The sequence below is a fragment of the Passer domesticus genome, chromosome 6 (genome assembly GCF_036417665.1).
Source record: "Passer domesticus isolate bPasDom1 chromosome 6, bPasDom1.hap1, whole genome shotgun sequence".
In the NCBI taxonomy this organism is placed as follows: Eukaryota; Metazoa; Chordata; class Aves; order Passeriformes; family Passeridae; genus Passer; species Passer domesticus.
In genome coordinates this window covers 4,350,753-4,374,323 of record NC_087479.1, presented here as the reverse complement: position 1 = coordinate 4,374,323, position 23,571 = coordinate 4,350,753, and the positions used below count along the sequence as shown (strand labels likewise).

The window sequence follows — 23,571 nt, the reverse complement described above, 5'->3', positions numbered from 1 at the left end:
CAGCCTTGGCTTTTCTCCTTTCCTCTGATACCCCAGCATTACCCAGTCTGCCACCATGTTCCAGAGGAGCCCACCAACACGTAATTCCCAGTCCTGATGGGCATCAGTGGGAGCCAGGACTGCTAAAGAGTTGTAGGAAATACCATCAACTCATCTTTGTAAGTGTTGTCATATAGCATTTGGTTATTTTTGTCTGGACGGAGAAACATTAATGATTAAGGTCTCATCTGTCAGTACTTGTTAGGAGCTGCCAGTGCTACTCACACATTAAATGCTTGGACACCTCATGCCAAGTACAGAACTTGGTACTAAATGAAAGCAAATAATAGTATTTGCTCGACACTTAGCCTACATTTTATTTCATGGCTGGCTCGCTTTGCTTAATCTTATTTAGAGGTACTTTGGTGAGACTGCCTGGCTTTGTGAGGTTCATGCTATCAGCAAAGACTGAGCCAGAGAGCTTTCCTGGGTTAATTAGAGTGCTGAATGGAGCGTACAGCTTATTATGCAGCAAATCTGATAACTGCAAACATGCTGTAGGGCCCCTCTGCACTTGGAAGGTGATGATGTGCCTTCCTTGCTCTGCTCCTGCGCATTTGACCCATCCTTAAGCTGGTTAATCAAACAGCTGGGAAAAGCAGCATGTTATCCCCTAATCTATACATGACCCCTTCATAGTAGTTCAGACAAACTAAGCTGTCAGAACCCAGGACACCTCTCTGGATGCCCTGGATGTCTCAAAGCCCTGGCAGGGGCTCGGAGACCCTGGCAGGAAGCCAAAGACACCTGGAAATTCGACCTTAATTCATGGAGCAAATTGCCAACTTTATATGAAGAATTACAGGCCACAAAAGTTTAAGCAGCACAGTAGTAGGAATCACAGGGTGAAGGAAAAAACTTTGGAACCTTGTACAGGGGGGTTTGAAATTCTGTACATGGGGGTCAGGAGTCCCAAGATGGAGGGATTTGGGCGTGCCCTGTCCTTCTTCTTTCTTCTCCTTGGCATCCATGTTCAGGATGATGTTGGCATGTGTGGATTGGTTCATGGTGAAGGTGCACTTGCCAACAAGGGCGAAAAGTATTGGAAATTAAAGGTAAATATCTTATACGTAGTTTTGACTATAAAAGAGACAACTGCCCCGTGGGCGGGAGAGAGTGCCCTTGGCTGTCCTGCTGATCAGACCTCGGCTGGACAGACAGAAAAACTTTGTAGATAAGGAACAATAAACTCAACTGAAGACCAAAAGCAAGAGTCCAGACTCCTTCAAAAGCACAGCCTGCCCAGAACCACCTTTTCCCATGCTGGGGCAGAGACAAGTGAGAGCCGACCCCGGCACTAAGCTATTTAAGACACAAAACTACTATGTTCTTCAGCATCCTTGTTTATTTTTCCAGCTTTTTTGCTCCTGTAAATGTTTTAGTCTGTAAGGAGTATTTTCAGTATGTTGGTGACTTAGTGAGAAAAGGCACTTTAAAGTCCACAATTTAAATACAATCCAAATACTGATAAAACCAGATTTAAATAGGGTGAAGTTTTAGAATTTGCGACGAACAGAACAGATTCAGGCACTGCAGAAACAGAAAGATGAAAGAGGCAAGTGCAGGAAAGCACACGTGGTGCACCCAGTGAGGGATGTTGACTGAACACAGAAGAGTGAGCAAGGCAAACCAGTGAGCACAGAAAACAAGAGGCCACGCTGGTTTGTGCTGGGACTTGTCCCTTCCTGCCACAAGAGGGTGTGTGCCACTGCAGTTCCAGTCCTGCAGGCTCTGCAGGAGCCCCACTCTGTAAAGCTCAGCACTGCTTTCAGCCTGGAGACTCAGGCCTTCCTGCAGCCTGTGCTGATGGGCACCGAGCTCCTCCTGCCCTGAGCCCACAGCAGAGACTGCCAGCATTCATCAGGAGATCTTTTCCTCCTTTCTCCAGCCTCTTCCCCAACTCATTCACTTTTCTCAAGAGCCCCTTCGTGAACAGACATTTCTAATCTCATGAGAGGTCAAATAACTATTCCAGGAATACACAGATGTTACAGTTTGTCTTTCCTCAAGGATTCCTGAGCTCCTCCTTCTACTATCCCCGATATGAAAATGCAGGGAGGGGAGGAGAGTGATCACAATTAGCAAGACAGAGTTTCTATGGCACAACACAAAAGAGGGCAGACAGCAGAAAAGATTTTTAAATAATAAGTGGGAAATGTACATTGTATCCAAACATTTGGGATTCTAAAATACTTACTCAAGCATTTTTTTGTTAATGCTTCACAGTCAAAAATTCCAGCTCTCTCAGGATTTGGATCAAAATAAGAAACTAAGAAAACCAAAGACAGCTTTTTTTTCCCGTTTCCGGTTTAAACTTCATTTGAAACAAGAAAGAAAATTTTCTGCAAATTTAACTATACATGTATTATTAAAACTTGTACCTACAGATCACTCATCAGCTGTTTTGTTTAGAAACTGGAACAAATACTGAATTATGGCACAAGCAAAACCTGCAAGGGAAAGTACATACTTTCAGAATGAAGACCTAAACAAAGACAAATTCCTCTAAGACTCAAATTAAGTCAAATCAAGCCTCAAGCAGTTAGTGCCAGGGCCTTACTAGCATGACAGAAGTATGAGGTTCAGCAACAATTAGCTAAGTTCCAGCACAGACACCTGGATCTTGAGCTTGGGACAAAATTAGTATGATCTCTGGAGAGTGCCTATTAAAAAATGCCAGTCTCAAGGCAGCTCAAAAGCAGGGGTTTTTGCATAAGAAAATTAACATACAGGAGTAAATGCAATTCAAACTAGAATATGGTCCAAGCATGCAGTTTGCTCTCTTTAATTTTCTGGAGTAAAGATAAGCTATGTGGAGCCAAAATGCAGATATTCTCTTGAGGAGAACAGACAGAACAGGTTATCTTTAAGTGATTTCCCCAGGTTACCATAACTTCAGGAGATAATGTGTGCCATTACAGTTACATTCATCACCACAACACAGCACGATAGCTCATTTACATGCAGTGTCAATTTATAGCATGCTTATCTAAATCAGTAGCCTCTGGGTGGTTAATGTTTATAAGCCTCTAAGGGAGAACTGAAGGCAACAAGTCCTTCCATGCATGAACTGCCCAGCTGTACATTGGAGACCCTGACAGCCACCACGTAACACAGGAATGCACTACATCAGATCTGGAAAGACTTCTTCTCAGATAGGCATAAGGCAGCTATTTAGAATTTATCCCTGGGCCCAAGCAACATGCCAAAACTCCTTCAGCTGGATAAGCTGAACCATTTCTCTCCTGACCTTTCTTGGATCATCAAGCCAGAGGACATCCCTGCCAGCCTGCACACACACTCCCCAGTGATGCCTGTCCCAAAGCCAACACAAATGACTATGGATCAATGCTGACTTCCGTCTGCCACTGATTAGGAACACCTCCAAGCCCAGATGATCCTTTTGGAGGCAAAACCAGAACTCAAATATTCTAGAAAGATGTATAAAGACAGATGTCCCCTCTCTGCCCTCAAAAACACCTGCACCCTCTTCTCCATGGCTGTACCTTTCAGAAGCACCACACTGGGTTTGTAACAAAGTCCACCACACAGAATATGAACACCCAAGTGCCAGAAACCAACTTAACAAGCTAAATCTACCCCTTGGCACAGAATCAAAAACATCCCAGAGCCAAGTGGAAATGCCAAAATGACATTTCCAGAATGGAGATGCACAGAAACCTCTGAGCTCTGTGTCAGTCAGGCACAAGTCACAGAATCATGGAGTGGTTTGGGTTGGAAGGGACCTTTAAGGTCATCTCATTCCAACACCCTGCCACCCACTAGACCAGGCTGCTCCAAACCCAGCCTGGCTTTGAACACTTCCAGGGATAGGGCAATCACAACTTCTCTGGGCAACCTGTGCCAGTGCTTCACTTGCCCTCTTCATAAAGAATTTGTTCTTCAGATCTGATCTAACACCTAACTCCAACCAGATACAAGACAAAACTCTCCGGGGCAATTACAAGTCAATGTCAATTTGTTAAAAACAAACAAGAGAGGGAAGGCTGCTCTGTAACCCCCCAGAGAGTGAGCTGCAATTTCTGAACAGATCTGATGGCTGGTACCTGGCAATGCACAACCACAAAATTAGGAATAGACAGGTAAAAGCATCAAGATTCAAGAAATCTTTATCACCACATTTATATTTGAATTAACTTTTAGAAAAGAAGGTAGTAAGAGGCTCAAGTCTGAAGTCAAAATTCATGTTTTGAGAAGTCCTCTCTTTGCCCCTCACTGGAGTGCTATAAAAGTGACAATGCTGTAACAGAAACACTTCACAAATTGAATTGCAGCTGAGCACTTCTATTCTGTGCTGTTTGAAACAAAGATTTTTATCAGTAATAGTCTTCCTGAATGAAAGCTGAAATGAAAACAAACACACACAGCAAAGTTTAATGTATTCTCTATATAAAACCAGGGTAAGTGGATACCCATTTAGCTTACAGGGAACACCTGTTCTTCAATTAAAAATATGTGGAATCATCCAAATAAACCCCATGTACATATAAAATTGAAACCCAGTATCTCTGCTCACAATGTTTAAACTGCTGTGCATAATAATAACATAGAGAAGCAATAAAATGTAATTAAGTCATAACATGAAGCCATGCTAACCTGGCGACAACACTGGCCCCTGGAAAAGCCACTAGACTTGTCCTTCTGAAACCTATCTGCATAAGTGGAGTTTTTTTTAATATCATTTATGGATTTACATATTCTAGAGCCTGAAGGAACTACTGCAGTCACTCAGCTATAATCTCTCTACAAAACCGCTGAATTGTTCCCAGAAGTTTGACTAAAGAACATCTTACAAAATGTAGTATCTAATTTTATCTTAAAAGATTATAAACTGTTCCACCAGCTCTCTTTTCCTAAAGTTTCACTACTAATTTAGCTACAGCACTGTTTGTGATCTCAAGGTTGAATCTGCCTGATACCCTGTTGGTTCTTATTAAACCACCAGATCCCTTTTACACCTGTATACATACTTGCATATGCAGTATGTGTCTATCTATAGATAGGTGTTTTTATATAGACATGACAACTCTCAACCTCTGTGTCGTTAAATGGAAAAACAAAGCTCCTAAACCCAGGCAGTTGTTGCTTTCTCTGTTTGTTTTTAATCCTGTGATTATTTTTACTTCCTTCCTTTGACCTCCCACCTGTGCACAAGTGCACTGGGGTATATAAAAGGCAGACCATCTCCCTCTTTTTTTCCTGCATATTGTCATATTAATTTATCGACATTCACTTCTTTGAACAGAGCAGCGTACCAGAAATTCATATTAAGATACTCATGATAAGCAATCCACAATGCTCAGGTTCTTTTCTGCACCACTGCTTGCCTGAATACAGTCTTTCAGGCCTTAATATTATGTGCCTTCTTTTGCCCAGAAGCATTACTTTTGACTTGGCTGCATCAAAATGAACTACACTGGACTGTGAACAGTCAACAATCCAGATCACAGGCTGGGGGGAAAACAGTTCTTCTCATTTTCCCTTGACCTTTAAGTCTTCTAAAAATTCAATCAATAACCTGGAAGAATTTAGCTCTGGATCAGGGCTCCTAAACTTGTTAACTTACCATCACCCACCTCAGTGGTGGTAGCAGCTTCCATCCATACAGATGAGGAAGCAGCAAACCTGAGATCCTTGGGCAATGCTTCTCTTGGCAGAACTACAACAGGAGTGACTGTAGGACAAAACAGCTGGAGCTCAGGTGCAATGTCCACACCATGTTTTTAGAGGGAGAAGCTGCTTTCTAGTGATATCTTGCACTGAAAAAAGCAGTAGCTATACTCCTGCAGGGGATGATTTGCCCAAAAGAAACCCAATTTACAAACCCTGAAACCTATCCTAGAACCACAGAATGGTTTGGTCTGGAAGGGACCTTACAGGTCATCTAATTCCAATCTGCCCTGCCACAGGCAGAGACACTTTTCCACTAGACCAGATTGCTCCAAGCCTCATCCAACCTGGCCTTAAACAATTCCAGGGATGAGGCAGCCACAGCTTCTCCGGGCAACCTGGGCCAGTGGCTCACCAACCTAATAGTGAAGAATTCCATCCTAACATGTAATCAGTCCCTGTCCCTTTCCAAATTCAAACCATTACCATTTGCTCTCCCTCTCCAGTTCAAAACCACACTCCCTTGCACTAATCTTGTTCACTCTAACAAGAACCAAGGTGGATTATGACACTCTGGATCTGAATTAGAAGTGTTAGCTCAGCCCCCAGCCCAGGCAGCAGCCCTGGGTACAACTCTGCTGGGAACTGGAGCTCTGCAATTCCACTCTAGGTCACCCAGACCCAAACTATATCTGGGTACCCTACCAGTAACCCCATTCCTCACTATCTCCCTGTAACTAAGTTTTCAGAAGATTCAATGGAAGAATTATTTATTTAATGTGTGCCAAGGTAATTCTATAATACAGTCTGAAAAATCATAGCAGTGGCTAAGTATCTTGGCGAAATTCAAACACAGTACCAGCAGAAAGAGCCCCTCACCTCTAGAGCAGGCAGGAGATCAAGTGAAAGCCTGCCAATAAATGAACTTGAACTCTAGACAGCATTACAAAACTCAAGCTGTCCTACACTCCAAACTAAAGAACAAAACATACAATTCAAAACTCAGGAAAACAATCCCTCGGAAGCAGATTAACACTGTGCTTGTCTGTAGACATAATGCTTTAAAGGTACTTCAGAGGATGACACAGCCAAAAGAGGGTGTGGGGATGTAAAGGTGCTTTAAGTAATTAGTTAAATAAATAAATCTCAACTGCTTTTTGAACAATAAAGTGTTTTTCCAGTTTATTTCTTTGCTTCAGACCTAGTCACTGCACTGTTATGCAGATAAAGCCTGACAGATGCAAGGCCCATGTATCCAACCGCAGCAATAACGGATACGGGTAAATGTAATTACAGACTGTCCAGGAAAATTATTAGGGACAACTGCTGCAAGAGGAGCTGCCTCCAACTGGTTTTTTGAGAAGGGCACAAAACATCAGAGCCTCTTCTTTTAATAAGCATTGTGCATTTAATACGAGCTAGGTGTATAAAGAATGTGAATAACAAAAACATCTAACAAAAGTATTTTGAAATAATGCACAAAAGAAATCAAAGTTAGATTCTTTTCTTGCCTCTACAGAATTGATAACCCTCACATTAAAGAAAGAACAGAATTTAAAATATTATGTGATCATTATGCTTTTTTTTCTTTTTAACAATAGCATGTTTGTTCCATTGTGGCTGCACCTACATGACAATTTTTAATCAAAAAACATTTGGGGGGGGGGGGGAATCAAAGGACATTGCATTTTCCTTCCAACATTTCAGATGGCTTCAAAATCTGTTCTACTTCCACTGAGTCAAGTTAAGTTCAAGATTAATTCCTAATATATTACAGAATTCCTGAACTTGTACAAAATTCCCATTAGAAAGGGATTTGACTTGTCAGTTCTTGTGAGAGTATATGATTTCACTAATTTCCCTTAAACTCAAAATGACATTCAGTATTATATTTTGAAATCTAATGCAAGAAGCAACAGGAACATACACGTGTTTTTTGTTAAATCAAAAAGGTAAGACTGAATATAGGTGGGCCTGCAGAAAAATCTCTATCCAAGAACATTTTAATACAGAAACTCTGAAGATGTCATACTTAGTCACAAGACACAGCCAAAGCTATAGAAAATATAAAAACCATAATGCCTATGAAGTCTAACAGCTAGAACACTTCCTAAAAATAGGTTCCTCAACATACTAAAAAAATCATGGCTTAGCAAGATATTCTTTATGTTTAACGGGTCTGTCACAAACAAACTCCTGAGCAGACTCTGCCCTCACATCTGTTGAGACAAACCTGCAGTAAAAACGAATGCAAGCTCTTTAGATTTATGTCAGTAGAAAGAAGAGAGAGAGGGAAAAAAAAAAGAAAAACAAACCCAAACCAGAATCTGACCTTTAAAGTGCATTTTTTGTGTTTATTTGGGTATTGATTTAACCAAGTTTCTTCCCCTGTGTTGCTTAACACAGCTTCTACACCACATGACATCTCCTATGATGTTTCACTTGGGCTGTACAGAAATTACTGTCTTATTTTACTCAATTTGCCATTACAGAAAAGATAAAGATGACAATGGGAAGCCAGAGGCATTTCAGCACTTAGAAAAGAGAACAAAGTATCACTACTGCATTCTAAAAGATGTATCTGCAGAGGGTTTCATTAGCCATCTCCTGTGGGCTGGCAAACACACACTGATGTGTAAACGTCAGGGCCAGGGTCTACAATTTCTAAAGAAGCAAGTAGGAGAGCTGAAAGGCTGCTCACCAACAAAGAGATTCACCCAGACTTCTCACTTTAACAGCTTGTCAATTTTTTCATCCATTTTTTAAATTAAATAGATCAGTTTCCTCCATCTATGTCTTAACATCCATAAAACACAAACAGCTCTACAACATACACTCTTCAGGATATCACAGATAAAAACAAACATTTATTTCCTTCAACTACCACTGCTTAATCTACTAGCAAAAATCAGTATCATTAGTTTAAGCCTCCACATTTTGCTCAGACAGGAATAAATTTTAGATTAAGTGTCCAATTATTGGCTCATAAAGTCCTATTACTGGCATTTCCTTCTTAGCAGAGCGTGGCTTAATTGGCATGGCCATTTTTCCTAAGACTTGCCTAATTCTAAAGAATGTCATCTGCCCTTCTGAACAACACATCAAACTGCAGGGGGAGCACGCTGAGCAATCCCCTCCTGAATAAATCTGTTCAGCTCATGGCCATTACCACAATTCCCAATTGTGCTCCCCACCAACTGATATTGATGACATGGATGAGTCCTCCGCAACTTGCTTTGCTGGTCATTAGGAGATTCTGTTTTATTTTATTTTTTGAATAACAAATAATATGCCAGACACTGTATCGAGCTATAGAGAGTGGTTTAAGGAAGCAGATTTGCACACAGGTTGACAAACAGCCAAGTGGTTTCACATTTAGCTATATACAACATCATATCACATGCTCAAGAGAAGAAAATGAAAACATGTGATGTTACAAGCATGGATAAAGCTTTTAATGGCATAAATTTTAGATGGTTGGCATGAAAAACATGTATAAGTTATCTGGCTGCTACAAATGACTTTTTCAAACCCTTATATTTTAGAAGCAATTAAAAATCTTAGCTCTTCTGAAGAATTCTACTGGCAACCTTCCCCTAGCCTAGTATATCTAGAGCCGAACACCTTTTGTGCCACTAACAGAGATCATTAACATACACATACATTACAAAACCTTAAAACAAAAGAAGTCTTCCACACAAATTACTTTTTCAAACATTTCAGATTATTTAGAATAGAAAACACTTGAGCTATTAATCCTTCTCTATGAATATTAGTAACTTTAAAAATACCAGTTTTAGACTGGTACACTTTTTTTTCCTGCTCCTGGATGATGTTAAAACTCACAAAAGAACTTTTTCCCCCTTCACCTCCAAATCACAGTAGCCCAAAGAAACAAGCAAGAAATATTAATTCTCAGATTCATAAACACTAAACATAAGAAGGCAGAGATCTTTGAAAGGGACATAGAAAAACTGGGCTCCGTTTTGATCAGTTTTAAGATCCTGGTCTTTCAATGAAAACACTCCCATGACAATTGTGGCAGGCAGGCAGGGGGGATGCTAATTTGGTCAGGACATAGATACTGCTGTTTTCTTCATTATCATGACAGGTCTGAGACTGTCAACATGACTGCTCCCTTGTGAACCCAGCTGGAGACTTTGGTGGAAATCCCCAAAAGCACATGAAGGGGGTGGCTGCACTCCTGAAGTCAACTCTGCACATTTAAGTGTGTCTCAGTGTATGACTATGGGCACAAAAGTGCCTGAAACAAGAACATGTACTTACTGCAAAGAATAAGTTATACCAAAAAAACAGTGCTTCAGTACAAAGTGATTAATGCCATCTCTTCACCAGGCAGTATGGGCTGAAAACTTATTCTATATCATATTATAAGAACTACCTTTCCCTGTAGGGCCTGTGTAACTGTTCTCAAAGTGATGAAGTCTTGCTTTCATAGGCAAAGACCAGCAGGTAAAAACAGCATTTTTACCAGACAGTCCATCTATAAAAAACAAAATACCTGCAAGCCTCAAAAGCCCTGGTGATGTGGTTTAGCAGAAACACTGCAACAGCACTCATTGGGACCATGGGCAGTAATCATTCATGGATCTGCTATGGGTTCACTCACACAAATTCAGCATCACAGCACTGCATCCTGCTCCCATGGAATACAACCACCAAAGTGGTTTCCCAGCAGCACAAGCACCCAAAACACCACTGGCTGTGACAGGCACAATCAGGGGAGTCCAGCTGGCAACTGCTTACACCTCCACCAAAGCTCAGGTGGCTGTTGCAGGCTAGAGTTTCATCCAAAATCTAAATTACAATTTACAGTTACATTTACTAAAAATTTCTCAGGAAATATTTTAGGAAAAAATCATGTTCACTTCCTTAAATATTTAGGCATCTTTTTACTTGAAAAAAAATCAGGTTTGGGCAGTCAGGGGCAACTGGGTAGCCAGACACAGGACATGAGAATATTCACAGTCCTTCCCTGCTCCAGTATCCCAGCACTGAAGACGAAACAGCCTGGGCTCAGCACCACAAATGCAAAGTAGGAGAAAGCAGAATGAAGAAGGGCATGATGCAATGAAAGGAAAAGATGAGAGAACAGATTTCTATCAAAAAGGATCCAAGGTGAAACTGGAATTTTTAAAGCACCATGAGTAAATGTCTGTGAAATCCACTGGAAATATTCAGAGTGTATCTTTAGTGCCAATAATTCCTCCATATCATAGATACAGACTATATTTAAGGAAATTATTCAAAACCATGCTTTTCAAACTCTTTAGGCAATACATCATTTCCTTAAGTTAAAAACTGTTGTGTGAATCAATACAAGTGACTGCAGGGACAGTAGGACATGATACCAAAGGGGTTTTACTTTACTCTTCAAGATCACATTGTTTCATAGACTATTATTTATTATTCAAATTGAACCTTATAAACAATTACAAATCAAATTATTTTTGCTTCCTGGTGCCCAAGCTAAGGCAACACTAATTTGCAAAGTTTTTATTCAAGAGATGCTGCTGCAGCAAAAAACTATAACCAGCGTCAACCCAAGAACAGAACCTCAGTAACAGAAATGCTAAAAAAATGACCAAATTCTCTGAGGGGATGAGTTTGGAGGCATTTGCTACACACAGAAAAAGACCCCCATTTTATTGAAATTATCTGTGCATTAACATCCTTTCTAGGCAACAGGTGTGATATACTTTGTTCATCACAAGGGGCACACATTAAATTAAACTAACATTTGCAAACCATTTAGATACTACAGTGCAGCACCAGCAGAAAAATTGAGAAAAAAAAATAAACTATTCTGTATTCTGCCTGGTATTTGAATGGTGCATGAGTTCACATTCTGAAGAAATAACTCAGCAAGCAGTTCATTCACAAGACTGGTCCAGTGCAGAAAGGGGCAGGAGAGGGTGAGGGAGAAGGGAAAGAATCTGATCTCATAATTATAGGCTTTCTGGCAATGCATACACACAAAGAAGCCATATTAAGATTTTTTTCATAAACCCTTAATTCTGGTTTTTTCCTTCAAGATTAACTGCTTGATGGCTCTGTCACAATTTACAGTTATTTTTAAGTGTTACAGACAAGCAACACAGCATGTATCTGTGTGTCAAAAAGAAGTGAGGAGCACACACAATGCAATGCAAAAACTATTCATGTTTTTCTTCTTGCAGCACATAGCCAGTGGATTCCACAATCACATAATACTGTTAGGAAACTGTCAAGATCAAATCTATATTTAATTAATTGCTTTCTCATTTAGAGAACAGGTTATAAGGGTTCTGTTCAGTAGCACAGAACAAACATTTTAAGCAGTGATTGATTTTGCCAGTTGCAATGAACATTCTTCACCATACAGCATCTGGTACTGTTTCCATTTTTACAATGAAAACACTATTATTTAACAATTTATATATACAAGGTATGGCTTTATAGTTGAGCAATTTTGCTCACTCTAACAGCACCTGCAAAGAATCCACATAACCCAACCAGGAAATTGTAGCAACAACCCTATACAACATTTTTTAGCATTTATTATTTAAAAAATATTATCCATGCATACTTAAAGGTATCTCTACCTAAAGCAGACACCCAAGAACTTGGAGACAGTTCAAAGAAAGATAAAAACTTGCAAAAATTATTGCATTATTTATACTGGGAGGAGAGGGAAGATAGATTGGAGGAAATATGAGGGACTCTGATTTAATGGCTGCTGGCTTTCTCTATCAAGAAACAATCCAGGTTTCCTTTCATACACTTATGACACTATAATAACCATACTCTATACTTGACTTTCATTAAAAATACATAAAAAATTAATATTTTTGTCTTTGGAGAATTATCCCCAAGCAATGTCTATTAGCAAATCCAAGCCAAAGGCATCATTTATTCCACCTACTCCAGGGTTCAATTTCACCCACAATGTGTAACTGGAAGTGCAAGTGGATTTAAAAAGAGACCATGAGAAAGAAAGAACTCACCATTCTAACTACTTCAGGGTAAGTCTGCTCTGTCAAACAGCCTCTGCTTATTGTAATGTAGTCCACCAGTTCATTAAGAGTGGAGCGCTTGTATTCTTTCATTTTAAGGTCTGAAAGCGTGTCCATGAAGTCAAAAATGACACAGCACTGTTGAAGTTTCTTTAGGAACAGTTCAGGCTGCTCTGAAGATGGAACGTCTATGAAACAAGAAAGGAAATCTTTGTGAGTCTGGCATCTTATTATACAAAACAGGATTTCTTTTTGAAGATCAATTTCAAAGGAAAGCAGCATTCATACAATTCTTGTAAAACAGAGCTCAGATTAACAAATGAACCACTTACAGGAACTGTATTGCTATGGTGTGTTTGAGATCTTGAACGTATTGTAGAAGGAATTTAATCATCAACTGCTATAAGGAAAATAAAGTTCACCAAGAAAGTCCAGGCTGAAGTAGAGAATGGAAACACACCAGCACTCAAAACTTTATTTTACAGTAAAGAACTACTTTGACTGGAGGCTGGCATTTACCATCATTAACTCAACTCCAAAGAAGGATGAAAGAACTGTCAAACACATCAAGCTTGATTAATTTGTATTTCTAAAAACACCACATCATTTTTAACCCTGTATGAATATACATGAATACATATATATGAATACACAGCAAGACCATAATTCCACAAACAAGTTTTGAGTTTCAATAATTATCCCCACATTGACACTTCCCACAGCAAAATCAATTTCATTTAAATATAGTGAGGATCTTTTTGCTGTACTGTGAACACATAACATGCATCAATAGAAACATTTTCACAATAAACAGTATGTGCTTGACCAATAAAGTAAGCAGAACTCACTACTCTTGCTGTTTTCTTAATTCACAGCAAATGAAAAGACTTAATACAATAATAAAAGGAATGTCAACTTCTTAGTTGTTGGTTACTTTACCAAATGCATCAAAAGAATACAGAGGCAGCTTCATTTATCCAATGTTCATGTACACAAGAGGACAGCAATAGCAGAAAGTTGCAGAGATGAAATCCACATTTTTACTCTGAAGGTCTGTCCTCAGACTAGGGAGCACTTCACTTCCCTTTGAACTACCTGGTTTCATTTAAGGCACCAATACCTGCCTCAGCACCAAAATCCATTGGTTAACCTTCCTGATCACACTTAAAAAAAGCTTTAATAGTAAAGAATTTATGTTTATTTCTTAAAACCTGGACTTCCAAAAGGCCAATCTAAGATTAAACTTCTCATTGCTGGCACAAGAATAAGTCATAGTAAGGAATACCTGGCAAATGCTGGGAGGTGTTGGTAATTGTATGGTACTTTTAAAAGTAGTTTTAAGGCTTAAGTACCACAAATCTATTTTGCTTAAACACAGAGCTTCAACTTAATTAAAACCAGTGCTTAAACACTAAAAAGAATAAACATGGTTTGCAGTACAAGCAAAGATGCAACAGTTTGTTCAACCCGTTTTTGTTTACAGCACTGAAGTAGTGACAGGATTCAACAGGCAATCTACATGGGAGAAGAATCCCCCACAAACATCCCTGGAATACTGAAGGGCCCAAAACCAGGAACCCTGAAGCCATTCCACTGGCCAGGTCTCTCTCACACACTCAAACACCTCAGAGGAGGCAAAGCTGAAACCTAAGATGAGCCAAGGAGACAGAGAAACTCATTAGCCTTCACCCACAACAAAAAAAGATCATTTCTATCCACGACCTTTCTAAGGTTACAGGACACAAAGGGCCTGGGGAAGCAGAGCTCTGTGACTGCTCTCCTGACTACCTGCCTTCAAATGACAGAGAGATAAATGGACTTCAGAATTCACTGTTCTAAACAAGCAGGCAACAGTTAAATGATGAAATATTTCTTCCAAAGACAGCCTTATACACAGGCTGAAAAAAAGAAAAAAGTGCAATTGGTTACTTTTCAAAAGCCTGATGTTTAAAACTTACACTCTTTCTTCTTTATTACACCTATAATCCACCACAGACCTTGAAAATATTTAAAAGGTATCAATAAGATCTATGTTGCTACATGACCATAATGGGGTTTTGGTTGCACTGTTCTACATGACTTTTACATGTTTATTTTGACCAACAAGGACATTATAGTTAAAGAAAAACAGGCTGAAATCAAGTGGAATCCATTAGGTTACAATTCAGCACAAGTTAAAACCAGACTCATATATATGACTCAAGATTACAGTCATTTTAAGCAGGGTTCATATTAAATGAAAATTTTAAAATTACCAAAGCATTAAAATAAGTCATAAAAGTTTGTTTTCTTTTTCTTTCTCCAGTTAACTATCTGGAGGTGTGGGAACAGAACAGAAAATATAATTACATTCTTCTCAAGAAAAACCACTCTAAAACCCTTCATGAAATTCATGCCAGTCTGACTACATCATCATGCCATATGAACCATAGGAGAAGCTAAGAAAAACCAAACCACAGCCAACCAAAAAACCTCCAAACAAACAAAAGAACCTCAAAGCCCCACAGAATATAACCCCACAAACCAATTGTTCTGGTCATATCTGCTTTTCTTTACTAAGCAAGTTGACACTCACACTAGGGAATACAATTCTAAGAAGTTTCACTCAGTAATTTTTCTCAATGTTCCTGGAAATTTCGGGTGCCTTGGGAAGAGGGTAACATGTAATGCCAGAGCTTTTTTGTACTTGGAAACATGGGAAGTATGTGAGAGTAAATATACTTGAAAAATTAGGGGGTCCTAAGACAAGAAAAGGGTGGTAGAAATAAATAAAATGAGTGTTCTGTGTTCCCAGCCTTCCCACACAGACCACGGCATCAGCTGGTTTGAGATTCTGGGGTGGGGGATTCTTTTTCTGGTATTTGGGGCACATACCTGCAGACCCCACAGCACAACTCCTGAGCTCCTTAATGCAGCAGCTTGGAATGAAACACACAGTTCCTTACAGATGTTCACAGCTGGCTGGGGAAAGACAGCAAACCCTTTTCTTCCCAGTAGATACTCAGAGCTTTCAATGAATTTTATTCCCATGCTAACACACAGCCACACATTTAGGTCCCAAAATTTAATAACCTGCAATATTACCATTGTATCTACTTTCACATAAAAGAACAGAAAATTGAGCAACCGCTCTAATAAATCTGTGTAAATACACATTACACTTTAATAACCTACAAAATAAAATTAAAGTGACACTATTAAGTGGCATGTGTGATTTATGTCAAATACACAGAGGAGTATACATTTATTAAAACCAAAATTTAAAGCAAGATAAATTTCTGTTTGGGTGACTGTGAGAACTCTCCTCATTTACAGGTCTTTGCTACAATTTAATTTTCAGGTTTGTCAGTCTTCTCTTCAGCCATTTAAAACTGTTCAGGGCTTTTGAAATACAGCGAGTATTCACAGACTCAAAGGAAATCGGCTTAGTGAAAGCATGTACTAGTACATCTGAATGCTGATTATCAAGACAGAATCAGAGCTTTAAAGTCAAGGTTTTATAAAGTTATCAGAAAAACTGACAGAAAGTGCTATAATATTTTTTTAGACATGGACCAACACTTTTTACTGCAAGGGCTGAAATATTAAAATGGCTAAAGCAATTCTGTTTCTCTCTTAATAGCCTTTTCCCAAAATAATCCTAATCCAACCAGCCCATCCCTTCTCATCAGCCTCTGCCTTCTGCATCCTTTTATCAACTAAAGACATAACAATCTGATGGCACACTTTTAGTGCAAGTCTCTAACATCCATAAAAGCATATTAACATTTATACCACATTCATGTTTTAATTAAAGTCATTTACAAGTAACTCATTTTGGATTATAGGAAACAAACTATGCACCAGAGAAATGGCATCCAGGGAAGTGAGCTCTGGCTCTCCTTTCCCTGGCAAGTGAACAACCAGGAACGGGGAGAACCTGGATCAGTCCCCTCCTGCCCCTCATTTTGCAATGCAGGATAAAATGCTGGGGAGAAGTGAAGGTGTAGGAACGGATTGAGCTGCTCAAAGCATGATGACAACTGTGAGGAAAAGCCATGGGACTGCAGACACAGGGCAGTAAAAATCAGAATGAAACAAGACAAATATGCAGATTACATATGAAGTATTAAGCAGAACTAGAGGATGCTCACACATGCTACCCTTCACCCACATATGCACTATCAGAACGTTTATGAATCATTAAAATCAAAATGCTCTCAGAATAAGCATTGCTTCCCGTATATACATTACTGGTATTCATTAGCTTGAAGATGATATTTGCATAGAGAATTGGCATCATCTTCTTGTATGATGGCAAAAGTAAACACCACATTAAATACAAAAAATAAAACACATATTAAAACCAAAGTAAGTCCAAAATGGGGAAGAGAGACTAATAGTAACACATTAATTTTAAGAACTTCCTTAAAATGTCCCATCATCTGAGAACTCTGCATTCACTCCACCTCTGAGATTTCCTCTTTCAATTAAGTTGTAAAATTTCAACTTTCCCTTTGACCTAACAGCAAAATAATTTCTTAACTCTTCTTCAATTTTCAGATCTTCTAGTTACTAACTAAACCTAGCACAATTCTTTTTCTACTTAAGCAAAATCTCCTTGTGACAAAAAAAAAAAAAAATCTTCCAAACCCCAAACAGCCCTAACTTTGCTGCCACTCACCAAATCACATTAAATACAACCAAGAGCTGCCTGCACAAAGGGGGCAGCGGTGCACAGAACTCTGCTACAGGCAGCCCTCACAAATCACTATGAAGATTTTATTATGGAAGAAGTTACCTTTCCAGTGTCATTCCAACAAAACTGGCAAATTTGAACCTGAAAAACCTTTTGTTTTCTTTGAGAAGCTGACTTCAAGAGAAGGTCTAACAACACCCAGCTCAGAGCTTTCCCTAACTTACAGTCCTGAAATACAGAACAACCACGTACCTACAGGTCACTTTTCACAACTGAATATTGGTCTTAACATTCCAAGAAGTACAAATGTTTGCCCTCTTTTTCTTAAACAAACACTTCTTGAGAAAAATAATCACTATCCTGATTGCATTGATTTAATTTCCTAACTGGCTGTCAATATTATGAATGCTTTGCCAAGTCAGTAATCATTCATTTATAAGAGGTGCTTTTCTCAAAGCTGTTTTCCCAACCTATTCTCTAGACTTAATAATTACACAGGCAGGGCAGCAGTTAGGCACTGTGTTCCAAATATGTAAAATCTAACCAGTACAATTATTCACACAGCAATAAATACAGTGGGACAAACTCAAGCTGACTTTCCTGAGTGAAAACACTCAGAAAGCAAAAGCACAACATTACCATACCATTTCCAGCACATTCAAATTGCATTGTTAGAAATGCAATACAGGACATAATCCACCAATTTCCTGATAATCACTGCCTCTTCAGCTAATCTGTCACAAAATTGAGTATTATTTCCCTGGCCATAAATTTGCCCTGACTCAAACTGAGCAAATTCTCACCAAGTGGGAATCTCCTGGGAAGTTCCACAGTGATCCTGGATCCACAAATGCCTCCACTGCTTATAACACTCCCCCATCATTTCAGAGATATTCAACAAACAGCATTTACTGGGGTGGGTATCATAAACCCAGTGCAGATCTAACATCTCATTTGAGTGCCTTGAGTGCAGATGGGGCAGCATCACAAACAACACAGGGTACTCCTTAACAGATGTATTCTTAGTCATATAAACTGCCCAAATTTTGTAATATAGATATATTTTAGATATATTAATAAAAATTCTGCCTTTACTCACATATGTGATACCTCAATAGAATAATACATGGGTGAAGGGCTAGAAATTGACAATAAAAAGAATTTATTAAACCATATTTTTCAAAATTATACTTTTACACTTTATGAAGTTTCAGTTGGACCTTTTGCCTATTTCCATAGCAGGCAACAGTGCAAGCAATAGTTTAATTTCTCTTCATTTTCAAACAGCTCAATCCAGAGCCACAGCAGTCAAAGTTTCAAGGAAAAGCCTCCTTTGGGCTATGGTTCCTTAACCTGGGACCAACACTTGTCCATCCTCACCAAGGGTGTCTGTGCTGTGAACATCTTACAACTTGGAAGTGAACCAAGACTACAAGCCTGGTTGTCAAAGCTATTTATGAGCCATAACAAAACATTACTCCATGAATACTGACTGCAAAAGGTCTGTATTAGTGCAAACTGGCATCGATGATGTGCACCCTCAAGTGAGCAGAGAGACACCAAGGGACCTGAGGTTTTACAAGTTTGGGTTCTCTCACTCATCACTGACCTACAGGAGGCATCTGTTATGAAACAGTTTCATCAAACATCTCAGATAATGATATGGACTCAAGGAAATACATGGTGGATAGTGAGAATTCCTGAGCAATTAATGGAAGACAGGACTGCCAGGGTATTTTGGTACACCAACTGGTGTCCCACAAAAATAGACTCACGAGATATTTGGTCTATACATTATCAGGCCTTATGCTTGGACTGATAATCACCACTCAGCAGAACTGAGTCTCTTCATAATCAAGTAGCAATACCTTGGTTTTTAGGTAAACTGACAACATTTGCAACATTTCCCCATTAGTTCTTCAAGAACTGGGATGAGTTTAATGAAATAACCCCAAGACAGTCAATGATTACCTGTTCTACATGCAAGTCCATTCAAGCCAAAAATGATCCAGGCCAAAGAAGGTGAAAGAGAAGGTAAGGACAAGGATTCAAATGACAAGATTTCAGAGCAAAATTGACAGAAAAATAGCAAGTAGGTGAGTGTACCAAAAAAATCCAGCAGAGATGGAAGAAAAGCAAAGAGGCTGTGAATATTATGAGGAGGGTAGACAGAGGGAAGTTAAAGAAGGCAGGGAAACAACATAAATTATTAAAAGACCAAGAGAGAGAATGAGGTAGAGCAGGAGACTTGGACGATGGAGGAAAAATGTTTAGAGAATATGTACACAATGAAATTAGAATATTTCAAAAGAAAAAAAAAACTAGTAGCTCAAAGTGGTTAAGCAAAACAAGAACAAAGGGGTTAGAGGTTAGGGGCTGGATTTGATTAAGCAGACACATATCTGGAGGTTCTTGACACTCTGACATCTTTAATATATCCAATTACATTACTTGGGGTGAGTTTGCCTAGACATCAAATTAACACTTACATTTTAGCCCCAGGCTGATCAAAAGTTTTGTAGGTTGCTTTTGCTCTCTCCCCTGCCCAGTTTTAACTAATATTTCAAAAACATTTATTAGTCATTTCTTTTTTTTTTCCAGGAAAGCAAGAAGGCTGGCAAAAATACAGAAAAATATGATTTCAATTCTCTAAATTGAACGCACAGCATAAAGTTTCAAAAGAAGACAAAAATACTTTGCTGAAACTCTTAAGAGTTACTGTGGCCAGTTTCTTGGACTGACTCAAGTTTCTTTTACACTGGCTCAGAAAGCTCATGCCAGTTGTTTAAGTAGGTTTTTTACTGAATTGCACTTTCAAAGTACAAGCTACCCTTCACTCAGCTGAAGTCACTGAGTTGGCTGAACAGTCACGAGGGACAGCTCGTGCCAATGTCTGTCCTGCCACTTGAAAACACTGACCTGAGGTAGCAAAGAAGTTATCAGGATACCTTTGCCCAATACCATCCAGCATCACACATGACACATTAAATAGTTACTTTTCAATGTCTTCTCCAAGAAGGGGAAAAAAAGTGCAACAGATTGCAAATGTTCTTTATTAAAAGAAAAAACCCCACAAAAAAATCCCCACTGTTTATTTCCTGAATTCCACATGTATATAAACATAAGCATCTTTCCCTTTAGTTTTTTGTTTGTTTCTTGAATGGTTTATTGCTTCTGGTTTCTTTCTGACACTAACCTCTTAATTTAGCCAGATGTATTAAAAAAACCAAACCTGGGAGACAACACTAGGACACAGTACACTCAGCTCATGCTTTGCAACTCCCAGAGCTGTTAGAACATCCTCTGTGTAAGAATCAAAATACCCACAAACTCAGAAGATCTCCTGAATTTTAGCACCATGCTCGGGTACAAACACAAGACTGACTCCTTGAGGCTCCAGGATTAGTCACTAAGTGTTATTCCTTCCACCTTTGCTCAGCTCTAGCTGCTAATGCCTCCAGTGCAGAGCCCTGCACCAGATCCTTTCAGCCCTTACCAGGAGGAGCTGCACACCAGAATTAAAGTCAGATTTTTCTGTAGATATTTGAATACCAAAAGCTATAGGTAGAGCAAATGCAAAGTAAGCTGAACTTAGCTAAGTGCTCAGCTCCTCTACACTAAATCACATCCCAAAATCCAGAGGCAGGAACACCACGTAAACAAAGCCACCTCGTTTTCCAAGGGATTTTCTCAAACATCCAGTCTAGAGCAAAGCTGCACAATGGTAGCTTAGTGCTCCATGGAAAGCACCCTTTCCTTTAAAATCTCTAACAGTTCTTCAAGGTGCTTTTTAGTATATTTTTAATTGCTTGTCTCTAGGACCTGCCATCCTCCATCCATTCCAAAGTTCTTAGTAGAGCACTGGAACCCAAAACATCAATAGAAACACCAAGTCTCAACTCATTATTTCAACTTGGTCATGCTATGCTCAAATATCTTTTATCTCATATTGTTTTCTGTTAATTTCAGAGAGCATGATGGATTGCATTGCAGTTTCAGCTTTATCTTGCTACACAATGTGTACAATTTTTTTTCCATTGTAAATTAATGGCAATATTATGGCAAGACCAAGCATTTATAATGAACAGGACTTTGTTTCCAGGTTTCTTAGATGGCAAAAAATTTAAAATGTTTACAACTTCCAGGACTCTAAGAAATAAACCTTTGCAAAAACCCCATGATGGCCTCCTGACCTAAGACAGAAGAATCCTTAAGAGGATTATTGTCTTTCTTTTGATAAGATTCTTACCAGATCACAATTTTTTTTTCTGCATGACATGAGAGGCCCGTGCTCCGTAATGATCATTAAATATAACAACACAAACACGTCACAGCAATCTTACAGTTAACTTCCACCCTAAATGCAGTCACAAGGCAGTCCAGGATTTGCATAGCAATTCATTTCTTCAGTGCATTAAGTACATAATGAAATAATTATAAAATTATACATCTGTACATGCTTCCTGTAAGAATGCAAAAATTGTATCTTGCTTAGTAAGTGCTCTGAAACTGCCATCTGTCCAAATAAAATATGCAATATTCATTTTGCTTCAACTACAGAGCTGCTCTAAGAAATTTATACAGAAATGCCCAGACACTTGCAAAAAAGCTTGAACCAAGAGCACAGGAAACCCAACTCATAACTCTTATCCAAGCAGGCTCAGAGCAAGTGCCAGAATTGCTGCTTTGCTTGATACTGACCCACTAATTTATCCCAGAAGTTACAGGAATTCATTCTCGAGTGAAACAAATAATTATGTGACAGCTGTTCTACATACATAACCCACTGTCTAAGAGCTCAGGCTTATATTCTAAAATATTCACATTTATTAGCTTAAATAATAAACATACATATAAAATATACATTTCTATAGTCCTGTTTATACATTGAGAAGAGTTTAATTGAACCCTGAAAACATGATTTCCATTCTCTTCTCATTTGGCAGTATAAATTCAGTCAGCAACATATTTTACTTCATGCTAATTTACCACAATAGTCTCCCAACATTTTCCAGTAATGTGCTACACAACCCAACTGTTTGCTCTCTCACTCCCTCCACAGAGGGGACAAATGTGTGTAATGGAATAAGGATTTTAAGGAACTGCACATCATTAAGATACTATGTTTGTGTAAGAAAAGAACCCAGTATTTCCTAAATATACCCCAAAGTTATGACAAAAGATGCAGACACAAGCTGGGAATTCACTCCAAAGTCCCCAAATGGACACAGTGAAAGCTCAACTTCTTACACATTTTATTCTTATCTCCTCTTTCCTGTATAACCTCCAGCATGACACAACAACAAAATCATGGGGTTTGGCCTTCATTATTCATTTATTTTCTTTAATTCTTCTTTCAGCCCACTGAGATGTCCAAGATGAGAATCAACACGTCGAGCTGGACTCCACGTTATGCCAAAAGCAAGCTGGGGTTGCAGGGATGCTCCACCTGCAGCACCAAGTCCCTCGGGGACAGCAGCCCCCGTGTTTCCTGAGCACGAGAACAAAACCCCTGCTGCATCCCAGCCACAGCAAACACAGGAACACCTGGAGGTACAGCCTGATGTGCACGCTGGGCTAACAGCTCCTGGCCAGCTGGGAAACTCCAGAGCATTACTCAGAAGATGCTACGTGAGGGCTCTGCAGCAGGACCAGCCCATGCGGTTTCCTCGCCAGGAAGGCGGCTCCCGCAGCCGGCCCCAGACACGGTCACCTGTGAGCCTCACACTCTGTTATTCAACACCTTGTGGCAATAACTCAAATAACTCAAAGGGAACACCCTTTTTCATACTGCCGAGCCCAGTGCATATGTCTAAATGACAGAAAATAAATATATAAATCTACTTTATTTTGCTATTGCGATTGCTGTAGAGCTCTGTCACACTCCCCGGTGCACAGAAACACATTGCCATTCCAAACCACTTCTACAGCAACTTTTTGATCTTCAGATTATTCAGGATCTGGAACAACTCAGCAATAGAAGGGAAAAACATGACATTTATATAATACTCATCTATAACCTGTCAAGTTAATATGTGCTGTGCTGGGTATTTTATGTTATTATGTATTATCATTACATATGTCTATGTAAAAATAACAGCTATTCCTTTAGAAATAGGATCTTGTCCATCACAGAATGGCTCAGCTCAGTTTCAAAGCAATGTAAATGAGAAAGTCATTTACTAGTAATTATCTACCTTTAGAGTC

The 23,571-nt window shown here is 39.1% G+C and overlaps 1 protein-coding gene across 5 annotated transcripts in view; it reads right to left on the bottom strand.

Moving 5' to 3' along the window:
• The window catches only part of PPP2R5E (protein phosphatase 2 regulatory subunit B'epsilon), an 83,215-nt gene that overhangs the window by 24,374 nt on the left and 35,270 nt on the right, over positions 1 to 23,571 (bottom strand). For all 5 annotated transcript variants that reach the window (XM_064422914.1, XM_064422915.1, XM_064422913.1 and 2 more), the window contains one exon: positions 12,678 to 12,874. In XM_064422914.1, the coding sequence (XP_064278984.1) occupies positions 12,678 to 12,874 (197 nt within the window). The remainder of the gene's footprint in view (positions 1 to 12,677; positions 12,875 to 23,571) is intronic.